The sequence below is a fragment of the Uranotaenia lowii genome, chromosome 2 (assembly GCF_029784155.1).
Source record: "Uranotaenia lowii strain MFRU-FL chromosome 2, ASM2978415v1, whole genome shotgun sequence".
In the NCBI taxonomy this organism is placed as follows: Eukaryota; Metazoa; Arthropoda; class Insecta; order Diptera; family Culicidae; genus Uranotaenia; species Uranotaenia lowii.
Genome location: NC_073692.1, coordinates 116,910,302 through 116,924,260, shown reverse-complemented (window position 1 = coordinate 116,924,260; position 13,959 = coordinate 116,910,302). Strand labels below are relative to the sequence as shown.

General features: G+C 34.6%; 1 protein-coding gene across 1 annotated transcript; it reads left to right on the top strand.

The window, feature by feature from the left end:
• The first annotated feature begins 2,613 nt into the window (after positions 1–2,613).
• On the top strand, positions 2,614–13,612 carry LOC129745333 (phospholipase A1 member A-like). Its single transcript, XM_055738336.1, has 4 exons — positions 2,614–3,562; positions 12,072–12,380; positions 12,435–12,866; positions 12,923–13,612. The coding sequence occupies exons 1-4, from the start codon at positions 3,499–3,501 to the stop codon at positions 13,564–13,566; spliced, it is 1,449 nt and encodes a 482-aa protein (XP_055594311.1). The 5' UTR covers positions 2,614–3,498; the 3' UTR covers positions 13,567–13,612.
• Positions 13,613–13,959: the final 347 nt, after the last annotated feature.

The following is a 13,959-nucleotide window of genomic DNA, read 5'->3' as shown; positions in this document are numbered from 1 at the left end:
AAATTGTGCTTGTTTTTGTTTCGCTGACTTTCAAGAAAAATTTCCAGCCATTTAAATTGCTGGAAAAAACAGGAAACGATAATGCTGGTTTCCAGCAATTCAAATTGCTGGAAAATTAGCAATCCAGGTTGCTTGAAACCAGCTATTTCTTTCAACACAGCCGGCTGTATTTAGTATAAAATTTATATTTCAATTCAAAATTTAATTTGTGAATATTGGCTGTGCATATAATTAGCAATAAAAACTTTTATTTTCTCCCAATTTTCTATAAGGGATGTATTTATTTTCAAAACAATGATTGTTTTTGCTATATTCCAACAACGGCTCTTGGTGGCAATTTGGTGCCAAAGTGTTGATAATCCGCCACCTGAAAAAAAAGTTTAGATTAGTTTTTTTTTATGAAATATCTACCTGACCAATAGAAACTCTCCCTTGACTTGATGTCTGGTTGCTAGAATATAGAAGAAAATAAAAATAGTTATATTAATGTAACCAAAATTCGTAAAATAGAGTCTTACCTTGCTTCAGCGTACGGAAACAAACAGACTCCAATTTGACAACTTGGTTGTTGATTTTCCAGCTAACTAGACCAATTGCTGGAAAGTCTGGCAATTTGAAAACAAACTGCTAGTTTTCAGCTAAAATGACAAGAACACAACCGAATGCTGAAAAATTCAGCAATTAGAAAACCGATAGCTGGTTTCCAGCAAAAATTTAGATTGCTGAACGTTTGCAGCAATTTTTTTTTTGCTGGAAATTGAGGCAAAAATTTACTGTGTAGTTCCCGGCGTCATGGTTCTGTTGTTACCTTTCCATTGATTTTATAATAAATACCTATAACTTTTTTCAAGTGCGTCAAAATGATTTAAACTGTCCTACCAAGTTGAAATAATTACGAGTTTTTTTTTTTCAATATTTTCACATTTTTCATAGAAAGTTGCATACAAGTTTGAAGGTCTCTGAGGGTCGTCTTAGAGTTATTTTATTGAGCTGAAACTTTGCCAGTATGTTTTATATTTATTTTCATGATTGGGGCCGCCATTATGTGTAGCTTTTTCCCAACACTACATTTGGATATTTTATAAAATATCCAACATTATTTAAAAATCCGATAAATCTGCTTCTATGTAAATTTTCAGAGAAATATTTGGCCTATTCGGCCGAATACTTAGCTTAACTATTCGGTAATAATTAGAGAATATTCCGTTTTGAGCCAATCTTGAGTCGGTCTTTTCAACGCTCATCATATCACTGTCGTAAATTTAAAGAAAGTGAGCTCCACTAGTTGAGACTCAACTAAATTGTAAAATTGAACCAGTCCAGTCGTAACACTCAGTTTGTCCACTAGATTTCAATACACATAGGGGAGAGTGAGGATACTTGATCCCTGGGGATACTTGATTCCTTAGCTATATCTCCAAACTGGAATGTCGTACAAAGATCAAATATTCTAGAAAAATGTGCCAAATGGAAAAAAAACAGCAATGGTTGAAGCTCATAAAATTTTAACAAAATAAGTTTTTGTGTTATTGAGCTTTGTTTGAAAAATTTCACAAAATATGACTTGGAGATCTTTTTTCATCATTTTAAAATGTTCCTAACATGGAAATATTATAACAAAAATATTTATTCCAATACATCAATCTTTCGAGTGTAAAATGAACTTCAAAATACATTATTTTAAAAGCGATGGAAAACTCCCAACTTTTTTCAGAAAAAGTTTTCTAAAATGTTGATTTTGGGTACAATTGATCCCTAATATATGGGTACAAATGATCCCGGTATATTCTTCTTCTCAATGGATCGTAGTCATTGCTGATTACGAGATTACTAATATTTATCCAATAGCTTATATTCATCCATCAATTATCTGAAGAAAAGGGCTAAAATAATTGATTTTCTCTTGTTTATAAAAAATTGCGCCCGTAAGTATGCAATGTCATAAGGTTTGAGAATCAGCTATAAAATTTTTTTGTGAAATGAGTTTTTTGTGATTGTGAAATGAGAACAAACATGACCAAAATAGTCAATCAACATTCTATCTTGGGGTTTTGTTTGGGGTTTTGTTTTCCATGGATTAGGGCTTCCTGAATAAAGGATCAAGTCTCCCCTAACTTCAAAAATATCGCAATATTTTTACTCCAACGAAAATGCTTCTAGTTCATTTACGGGTTCAAGTATCATTCTAATTTAAGGAGCATAGAAACTTGAAGTTACACGCTGTCAGAAAATGTAAAAGAGTGCGAGCTGCTAAATTTTTCCAAAAAGATATGGTGAAAATAAGAAAAAGGGACCAAGTATCCCCACTCTCCCCTACAGTTGAGTGTGTAGCGTGCATACTATTTTTTAGTAGAAGCACTCGCGAACGATGTGACATAGTTCGCAAACATTTGGCACCCAGCGCATGTAGGGTAACAACTTGATTACCCAATCAATAAATTATTATTTTTTATTATTTAACTTTTCTTCATCCAACTGTGATATTTTATTTCCTAGAGCCAAAGTTTTCACTTGTTTGATTTGTTCTCAGAAACTGTAGACATGGATCAAAAATAGGGTCATTTCCTCTACTATCGATCGAAAGTGTGCATCAAACCAAAAAAAAACATAAACACAATCTTGCATTCAGTTTCCTCTGGAACTGATTAGAGCACGGCGGCCAGAGAAAGTCCAAAATTTTCTATCACTTGTCCGGTTAAGTTAGCAATGATTCTTAATTTATTATGGATTCTCTATCGAGCAGGTGTTCGAAATAAGTACTCCTTGGCAATACCATATATCAACGTTTGATGACCACCCAAAAACTCTCTCTCGCCGCCTTTCCGATGCTTCATCGCGAGACATATCTACTATTTAGTGGAAATGTTTGCTAATCGACGTGGTGCGGTGTGCCACTCCAAACAATTCCGCTGTGATTGGAATTGGAATTAAGAACGGCGAACGGAATGCGCAAATCTCATAGGCCACCGATTTGCGGATTGTGATTGAAATCCTCAATTCGAAGCAGGAAAAAATACAGCCAGTCAGCAGCCTAAATAAGGGAAAGCAAAACTGAAAATGTGTCGTAAAGAAAGTGCACGCCCGATTCATTGACCGATACGCACCGTTTAGTTTGGCTTAGCTTGGCTTGGCTTGGCCAAGTGGGTCTCTGCCGGATGAGTTATGTGCTCCAGGGTCCGAAAGTTTGAACCGCGCGAATGTCGCGTGATATGTGTGTTGCGCATGACGAAGGTGAAGTTTAGTTCAGTTCTCGCGATTCTAGACGATCGAACAGGTGCTGGATTTGATTGAAGGAAGTATCATAGGTGACAGATTGTAGCGGGATTTTTTAGTGTAGGGGTTAGTGTGGAGTAGTGTTATTTTTTCGATTTGATACATTTCAAGAACTGTGAACGCTTATAGGACTGGTCAGTGTGAATATATTAATCAGTGATATTACTAACACCAAAAGCATCCCAATCGACGAGCAATGAGCCAGTACTACTGATAAGCAGCGCCATGAGGAACGAATTGAGGAAGATTCCTATAGTGTTATCAAAATACAATCTTTTTGCTATAATTGGTAAGCAAGGTTTTTTACCGATATGAATTTAAACGAAAAAGCAACAATTGAAGAAGCTTTATGTAGGTATTGTTTCTGTATTTCTGACATTAGAAGTTGAAGTTAGAACAAACTTCAGCTTACTGTGTTAAGAAAAAATGGAACATTTCTAGCTAGCAATAACTTGCAATAACAGTAATTTTATTCAAATTGAAAAAAGGAAAAAAAATGTAGATATATGTTCGTTAAAAGATTCATGCGTTGAATAAAGGGTGAACACGAAATTATTGCGATACCGAAAATGTCATGCCAATTTTCTAATAATGTTTACAATCAAACCAAAATTTGAAGCTACTTTTATACCTATTTTTTGGCTTCAAAAATCAAAAGAAAATTTTATTCTTGAATGTAAAATTGAACGCATTTTCGCTTGATGCCCTTCGTCAAAATCCAATACAAGTTTCTAAGATTTTTTTTCCATTTTCTTAACATGTCCTTCTTGTCTTTCACTGTCTTCTTGCTCTTCCGAAGTTTCCGCTTCATTATTACCCAGTACTGCTCCACCGACCGCAGCTCCGGACAGTTTTGCGGACTCATGTCCTTTGGAACAAAATGGACAGAATTGGCCTCATACCACTCCAGGACACTTTTAGAATAGTGGCATGATGCCAAATCTGGCCGAAATAGCGGAACTTCATCATGCTGCTGCAAGAACGGAAAAAGGCGTTTCTCGAGGCACTCAGATTTGTAGATCTCGCCATTTACTGAGCCCTTTTTCACGAATGGTCACTCCTCAGTCCGCAAGAGCAGTAGCCTGCCAAACGAGATATTTGGAGGCGAACTTCGACATTTTCTTCTTCTCAAATTTCTCATCCACTTCGAACTTGCTCTTGCCTGTGAAAAACTCCAACCCCAGAATTTGTCTAAAATCAGCTTTTATATACGTTCCGTCGTCCATCACACAGCAGCCATACTTTTTCAGCATATCACAAAACAAAATGTTGCATTTTTTTCAATTTTCATGGAAATTATCAGTATATATTTCTCTACTGTTTTGTTCAAACGATCGTAAGCAAAACCAAAACCACATTAAGCAACCCATTCACCTCCCTGAGTTTGGTTTTACCGTAAAACGGGATAACATTGATCACCGGATAACTTCGATCAACATGATTTTTTTTCCAGATAATCGTCAATAACTAAGTCTAAAGATAAAATATCTTAAAACTTTTTTCAGAGTTTAAAACACTATAAGTTGAGTTTCAAATAGGGAAAACTTGGTTTGTTTTTGAAAATTTCAAATGTGAGTAAGAATGTAATTTCAAAATCTTTAAATATCTATTTTTTCGAAGGCTTGCAAACAAACACCTTTTCTGATGAAGTAAAAGCGTTAAGAAGCAAACAGCTTGATTTATGAGAGAGTTCAACTTTTTTTTCTTAGTAAATGTGTAGTTTTAGTGTAGTTTTAGTTTTAGTTGAGGTAAATTATTGACATTTATCAAATAGAGACATTTTCCAAGAGTAAGCCAGCGTATGACAAAAGGCTAGAAACCCTATGAAATGGTAAAGTTTTAAGGAAATATAGAAAAGGAAAAATGCGAGGGCTAGGGAAGTGAATGAAGACAAAATTTTATTTTTTTTGTAGTTAAAATTTTATAAGTAATGTCAATCAAATTTAGCCCCATAATTTATACCGCATCATTGTCTATCTTTCGATTTTAATTGTTGTTCGGCGTTAACACATTAAGGGCCGCGATGTTTTTTTTTTTTTGATCGATAAGAAATCTTAACCAAGAAACACAGGAATTCAAAAAGTGTTTTGTATCCTTTTGCTCAAGAAAACTCGTTAAAACCGTCAAAATAGAGACTGATCAATGTTACCTACCCCAAAGCATCAAATCCTAAACAGAGACGAAATCGATTTTTAAATCAAATTTAAAGTATGTAGTCTAATAATTTTCTGCAACAATTTTTTACGTTCATAGGAGTCCAGTATCGTGATAAATCTGATAAAGTGATCAATCTTACCCCGGATTACGGTACCCACAAAATCGATCTCTTCCAAAATAGCTTCCTTCTGGATTTATTTGAAAAAATCAAAATTAAATTTTATCAGAAAAAAATGCAGAATTATATTTACTAATACGAAAAGCAATGAAACAAGTAAATTTATGATTTTCTTACCAGATATAGCAGTTATTTTTGTCCGAAACATGATAGATTCCACAAAAAAAAACTAAGTTTCTGAATCAATTTGTAGCCACTACTATGTTGAAAAACTTCTATCATCATCTTTCAATAATTCCATTAGTGTTCATTTATTTTTTCAGATTTATACAATTTTTATGTTTCGAGTTAAATTCGGTTAGATTTTTTGTAAATAAAATAAAAATATATTTCAAAGCTACGCTGCATAACTCTGTTATTTTTCACCGGAAACCATAAAAGAGTACACCAAAACGTATTGAAGTTTTTTCAGCTTTTTAAATAGAATATTTTGAGTACTTTTGTTCCCACTTTGTAAGAATCGCGCGCTCCATGAGTATGTGAGTGCAGTTGGTCGACCATATTTTCGATGCAAAAAAGAGATTTATTGACATTATTTCTTTCATAACTCTTAACCCTCATCCGTCCCTGAAATTTTTCACCTTAACAGTCCCTGGACACTCCTGACTAGAAACAATTTATCTCTTTTGTTTCTCAACAGATTTTAAAAAAATTGCAAATTGACAAAAAGTACGAAAAACAGCTGCCTTTAAAAATCCGGCCTAAACTAACGGAAAACTGAAGTGTTGTGAGTGAATATTGGCTGAAAATCATATTTAAGTTACATTACGAGTTTTCGAAAGTGATGAATTGTGTAGAAAATCGGTTGATAAACAAGAGAGATATAGTTGTTCAAAACGAGCAGCGTCAAATTGACACGCAAGGGCAGATTAGAGAGTTTTTTTTCCTGGGGTTTCAGAGTGCGTCCATTAAAAAAAAGTAATGATGCAAAATTAAAAATTCCGAGAATTCATTAAGAGTTCCCGAAGAAATTGATTCATTTGGATTCATCCGAATAAAGTTACAAGCCGTCAAACTTCCAATAGTGTCATATTGACACTCAAGAGCGGATTAGGGTTAAAGGAGTTGTTGGTCTTCTGATGAAAGTTGCATCATAAATTGGGTTAAACAATGGGTGGTATGAAAAAAACCTAGTAATTGCTTTTGCTAAACTAAATCGAGCAGTCGAGCAGTCGCTTAAAGCAATTGCTTCGGTTGTTATGAATAAAGTTTTTTTGACAGCTGTTTTCTCAGTCAGGAGCTTTTACTTTTAGAACAAGCTAGTTTGGTATGAATAAAGCTCAAATCTGAAGCAATTGGTCGACAAATCTCCTAGCAATTGCTTTATTTTCTAAGCATGCTCGGAAGCAGACTTTTCCAATAAAAAATCTTTAATAACGTCATGAATTTATCAAATTAGCAATATTTCACTTCAAAACAATTCAAAAAGGCATTTTCAACATGGATAAAGAAAATTCGAAGTGATAACCCAACTTTTTTCATATTCCTGTCGTTGTATAAAATCATTCGTCTAAGGCGGCGTCCATAAATTACGTAACGCAAAAATGCACTTTTTTTGACCCCCTCCCCCCCGTATGTCACGAATCGTCACGCTTTGACGTACCCCCCTATGAAAATTACGTAACGCTAATAATTACCCCCCCCCCCCATCTTTCATGTTTTTGAATAATTTTCGATGGTAAGAAAAGACTTTAACATAAATTTTTTTTACGTTTTTCGAAACCGAATTAATATCTATCCAAATCGCTTGTTAGTACTCATTGATGATAACTCTCTGATAGAATAATATGATTGTCATATGTTCTGTGCTTGTCAACTGATGATCTACCTTCTTTAATTTATTTTGTTCAAGGAGCATAACTTGTTATGCAAAATATACTCCTATTACTAAGTGGAATAACCGAAATTGCTTTTTTTGCAAATTGAGAAAAATAGTAAAATTTCCGTCTTAAGGATTAATTGATTTCTTGTACATTGTACATTGATATCCTATACACAGTTTAAAGAGTCTATATCAGAATCATTAAAGAGGAAAGGTTACAAACCAGTTTTATCATGTTGAAGCTTACAAATTTTAAGCTGATTTTGGTTTGCTAATCATTCTGCAAAAATTGCATGACATCAAAATAGCTGCGATTAAACTGAAATTTTTAAGGAAAAAATCGTTACGTAACGAGGAGTATACCTCCCCCCCTCCCCTATGTCACAATTCGTAACGCTCGAACTGACTCCCTCCCCCCCCCCCCCTGGAGCGTTACGTAATTAATGGATGCCCTCTAAGATAAAATTAAACAAATCAATTAGTAAATATTTCAAATTAAAAAAAATCAGGCTATAGTGGAAGAAGTCCCAATTGGCTCAAAGTAAGAAATAAATTGTAATAATTTAAAATATTATACAGATCTATCATTTTTATATAATTTTGTTATAATCCTAAGATTTAAAAAAAAATCTAAATTAAAAAGCGCGCCTATTGCTATTTTTTTTATACATCGGATTATCCCGATCCGAATACATGTGGAAGAGCTTATGATAAATATTAAAGTTAGGCAATTTTTGTTTGACAATATTCGAATATGTTTTCATTTTTCTTTAAACATCAACATACGAGCACGCATTTACCAAAAAAAATCCGGTCGTTCTTACACCCACCAGCCGCTTCGTCGACTTCAAGGCTACTTTAGCCGTACTTTTCAATTTTCTGGTCGTCTTCTTTCATTTTACTTTAGAAAACTTCAGATTCTGCTGGTTGGATAGCTCTATTTTTCGAAGCAAAAGCTATGTTCTAAGACTTTAGTACACATCCGCTAAGCAAAGGTTTATTCATACCAAACTAAGCAAATGCTTTGGACTTTTGCTTTGATTGATTTCGAGCTAAGTAAAAGCTATCGAAGCAATTGCTAAACCTTATTCATACCACTAAATGGTATTTTTTTTCAGAATATTTGGCGATTTTCTTTGAAAAATAACCGAGTAATGTAGCTTTAAATATTGTTTTATTTTGTTTACAAAAAATCTAACTGCAAAAATAAAAATTTTAGAAATCTGAAAAGAATACATGTGTTAACCTATATAAGTCGTATAAATGGATACAATTTTCAATATTGGAGATGATCTAAAAACCTCCGGCCAGATTGCCAGTTGATAAAAAAAATCTCTAAGAGCTATTCTTGGTTTTCAAACCGGCTGCTTTGATTTTTTTTAATTTAGGGTCCAACCATTGGAAAAAATTGGACAACATAAGGCACGACATCAAATTTTCCGGTGGGGCACAGACAAGCTGTTTTTAATAATTTTTTAATTTTAAAATATGCAACTTTTTTCGAACACTTTAACTTCTGGATTTTATTGATTCATCCTGTATGAGAACAATCGACAAAAAAAACGAGTGAATTCGGTTAAAATGCCAATCATACTGATTAAAAATTAAATCATGTGCTCAGCTGTGCAACGATTGACGAATAACCCTAAATTTAATATGTGGTATGTTTTTGAAAACAATAATCGATTGGATCAAAAGCCATACGAGATGCAATTTTTAAGGCTTTAGTCGAAAAAGTCGATTTCTTAACTTTACAGTGTAATAGTTGGTCTACCGTTTGTAGAAAATTCGAACAAAAATTATTGTCATAGTAAAATGTTATGGATGTTTGTAATTGAAGTGACAGTGCAGGCGCATCTAAGTTCCTTAGAATCATGGATGTTACTTTTATTACTTAATCTTGAGTGTTCAAACTTCACATTTGGCTCAATAAAAAGTACTCGGCTGAATTACAAAAATTTTGTGTTGAGTGCTTAATTCCGACTTCTGAACGAACATGAGAAGCATAAAAAAGTATCACAGATATTTTTTTGGGGAGCCAACATGTTCCCGGCCAGGAGCGCATATCGAAATAATAACTTAAACATATCTCAACGAGATATTCATATTTATTTTCAATAAGAATTTTGTTCTCTAAATTTACAACTATAAGCTTTTTGAATCTTGGTAATATCTTATTTTGATTGACATTTTTGAATAGGATTAAACTCACTTTCAACAATAAAGAATTTGTTTCAAATTGTTATAACATATTATAAGCGTATTTTATTTTGATATACATACAACTTTCTCAGAAACACGGACATCAACGTCAACGGCCCTGACTGAGTTTCGCTGAACATAAAATTGAATCCATATTTTGGAAAACCAAAAAATGGAGCATGGTTTAAGCAAATAATGTGGGTTATTGACATTCCGCTAGAAATTTTCCTCAAGGCATTCATATCTTGATGAATTATAGTTATGTTCGGTTTTGCCCTGCCCAATATCCAACTATGCTATCTGAACGAGGTATAATCTTTATAAGAGCATATCAAAAACTGATATAATTTAGTTTGAGATATTTTAACATCCTACTATTATTAAATTTTAATTTATTTAGATGGAAAAAAATGAGTTTCGAAATATCTCATCTTGATATCCCACCTGATCGGGTTCTGACGTGCTTTGCAATGACCAACATATTTAGGTCACCGGGAAGCACAGTTCCACTTATTTTGGGGGAAGTTGGACCAAGGACTTGATCTATTCCAAACAGTAATCACTTTCTCACTTATTATAAAACAATCTTGAGCATTTCATGGAATTCGAAGAAAGATTCACATTTTTTGGATATTGACAGTATTCGCTGACCAATAAATGATGATAATAAAAGAATTTGAATAAGTAAACAAATATAGACGAAAAGTGAGGCTTGGTAGAATGAATTTTAGAGTAGAATAGGATCATGCTAGAATTACACTAGTTTACAGCATTTTTGAACTAAGTAAGCTGAAGATAAATTTTAATGTAAAATCAGGCGCTGAATTTGGAAATAATATTAAAAAAAAATCTCGTAGAACAGTTTTTTTTTTAAATTATGCTCCCCAAATTTTGAAAAATCAAAAAATACTTGTACTTAGATTCAAATATCTCGGACTGCATAGCATTCATTTGAAATCTCTCTTGTGCATGTTAAAGGTGAATAAATTAGATATCGAACATCTGAACATCAATTTTGCAAACAAAAAAGTTACTACGGTTCAGGGATTGTATTTTGGCCGCAAATTATCGTATCAAAAACAATGCGTAAAATGTACACATTGCGTGCGGGACGCGAAAAATATTAAAATATTATCAACGACTCTAAAACTTACTATGAATTGATTTTTTCTTCAAATAGCATTATTTATCATAAATTTACTGATTTAAACAATACTGTTGATCAAACGCAAAAATGACGTTCTGATGATCGTTTTAAATTTAATTCATCTTTAATATGCACAAAAGAAATTTCTAATTAACGATTTATTTTTTTATTTTTTTTAAACTAGTGTTCCCAAGTGATCAACATCTAATATGTTGAAAACAAAATAAAATGACAAACGGACATTATGAAACCAACAATTTTATCACAGCTCCTCAAACCGAGCCACTTCACTTTTATATAGGCTTGCCAGATACTTTCAGAAAAAAGCGGAACATTTGAGGACAATAAAACGGGACATTTAAGAAACTCTTAAAAATGGCTTAATTGTATTGGAAAACTTATACGTATACCATCAACCAAAGTTATTCATAGAAAGTACAATAAGGTCTTTTTTTAATGCGGATTGATTTTGCTCAGTTGTTCGTACACGACTTCTATTTACACGGGTTTTTGCCATAAACACGTTAATTTTCTACGGTTCTCGCAAATTAACACGTTATATGAGAAAAATATTTCAGGTTCAACCCCTTGTGGAGCTACAAATATATTTAAAATTTGTTTTAAAAATTTGAAAATTCAAGAAAATTTCCATCATTGTAGACAATGGACATCTGATTCGAAAAAGGTGGTGTATAATAAAAGGAAATTTAACTAAGATTCTGTCGAAAAATTAAGATCTTTAATCATATAGAAGCATCTTAAACAATATATTCTTTGAACCAAATTTATTAACATTGCATTGATTGAACGTGCTCCATCAACGCTTTAATGAACCAGATTCTTACTGTAACTTTAGGGTTAATTGGTATTGTCTTATGTAAGCTCTGATAAAATTATGCTTCTTTAGAAGAAAAAGACGCAATCAATTTTTTTTTTGTGTTGTGCTGCTTATTTTGAGAAAAAAAGACGTATTGGTATGATTGTTCGTGTTGAACCATTGAATTGATATTGAGGATAAAGTTTGATTCTTTCCAGTGTAAGTCAGTAAACTTTGTTAAAGCTTTCCATGAAAAAAGCGGGACATTTTGAGGAAAAAGCGGGACAGCGGGACATTCAACAAAAAAGCGGGACATGTCCCGCTTTTGCGGGACGGATGGCAACCCTACCTTTATATCACGTGGAATAACCTGAGAAGCCAACGGCTTGTTTTTTCATACGACCATTGAAGAAATTCATTAAACCACAATTCAATATCTACATTCAGGCGTTTAATTTCTCTCCAACCCTTGCAGTGTCGTTACCGATTTTGGCTACGTTGGGCAAAGCGGCCCCGTCACCGGTGATAGTTCGTGGCCCGCGAAGTGACTTCACCGTTGGCACCTGCACCTGGGTCATTGATCGTCCCTGCCCGGATGGGGACATTAAGTTCTATCTGTTTACTCGATCGAACCCGGAAGATCGCCAGTTTGTACATATTGATGAGACGCTGGAAAAATCCAACCTTAGCTCGTCGTATTTCGATCCGGCTTTGCCCACCAAGGTGATTATCCATGGATATAATGCCGATATGTTTTTGGCCCCGTTGATCAACATGAAGTTTGGTGAGAGAAATTTATGGTTTTGTTTAATTGATTGCTAATTAGTGTTTTTTTTAGAATATTTGAGCAGAGGCCGATACAATCTGTTCTACGTGGATTGGAGTTTACTTGGTCCGGGTCCGTGTTATCCTTCGGCGGTTCACAATACGAAACACGTGGGCACATGCATAGGTCAACTGGTGGAACGTCTGCTGGAAACCGGAACCGAGAATATCCACCTGATAGGATTTTCATTGGGTGCGCAAGTCACAAACTACGTTTCCGTTCATATGAGACCGTTTAAGCTGAAACGCATCACCGGGCTGGATCCGGCCATGCCCCTGTTCATCACGGCTAGCGCAGATGATAAGTTGGATCCAACAGATGCAGATTTCGTAGATGTGATCCACACAAACGCACTAGTTCAGGGAAAGATTGAACGTTGTGGCCACGTGGATTTTTATATGAACGGGGGAATTATTCAACCCGGATGTTGGAGTGGAGGACAAAGTACAATCACCTTTTAAATTACTAAACGCAAACATTTTAAAACCTTTATATTTCAGATCCAATGGCTTGCAGTCACCATAGAGCGCCAGATTACTTCGCGGAATCGATTCGAAGCCTAACCGGATTCTGGGGATGGAAATGTACCAGCTACATTTACTATCTGCTTGGTCTATGTCCGCATAATCAATACCAAGTGGTGGCAGGGGAAGATTGCACTCCTGGAACCGAAGGAATGTTCATGATAACAACGAATTCGGATGCTCCCTTCGCGATTGGCCGATGGACCGACACTTTACAGAAGAAGGGAGTCCCGTTGCACAAGTTTGGCATTGATCGGGATCCATTCATCAACGACATTGATCAATGGGGAAAACTCGATAGCAATTTCAACAACATTGAACACTTCCCTACGCCATACTCGCAAGATCCAAATCACGCCAACGACGAAGATTGGCCGTATTTCAACCATATTGGTACTAATAAATTAACCAAAGAATATATAAGGAAAATAATCGAGCAAGACAGTACTCGATACGAAGGCACATCCGAAAGTAGCAATCAAATCAAGCAACACAACGTAGTGATAGGAAATAGTGACAATAATAACAACGATGGACTGAGTGATCTAAGGAAAAGGTTACAGTTGAAAGAAGCTAGTGTGATGGAACATTACACGTTACCGGTGTATAACCCGTTTTGAGAATCAGGTGAAACGTAACAGGTACTTAAATATAACCTTCAAACTATCTGAGGGAAAATGTTCTGTGAAAGAAAAACCTTGATTGTGGGAACGAGTCCAAAATGTTGTGTCACTGTTTACACTGAAAACGATGTTTGTGATTAAAATGAAAACGCACTATATTAAGCTTGCGACCGGTCGAAAGTTTCTGCGATATAATACTAGTCAGACAATTTGTCGCCGGTAACAGAAAAAAGGCACTGAAAGCGCCCATATGGGACACCATCACTATGTGACGAAACAGGTTCTGCGAAATAATTGGAAATGTTATTAAAAAGTTGGTTTCCGATCAATGTTTGATGGGGCACCATTGGTAGGCTGGTTCTTGGAATTTAGAAGGGTAGAAAATTCAAA

Coding starts and splice junctions, on each gene's coding strand:
- LOC129745333 (XM_055738336.1), top strand. CDS start 3,499: ATGAGGAACGAATTGAGGAAGATTCCTATAGTGTTATCAAAATACAAT. Junction 12,381..12,434: donor GTTGATCAACATGAAGTTTG/GTGAGAGAAATT, acceptor TGTTTTTTTTAG/AATATTTGAGCAGAGGCCGA. Junction 12,867..12,922: donor ATGTTGGAGTGGAGGACAAA/GTACAATCACCT, acceptor TTTATATTTCAG/ATCCAATGGCTTGCAGTCAC.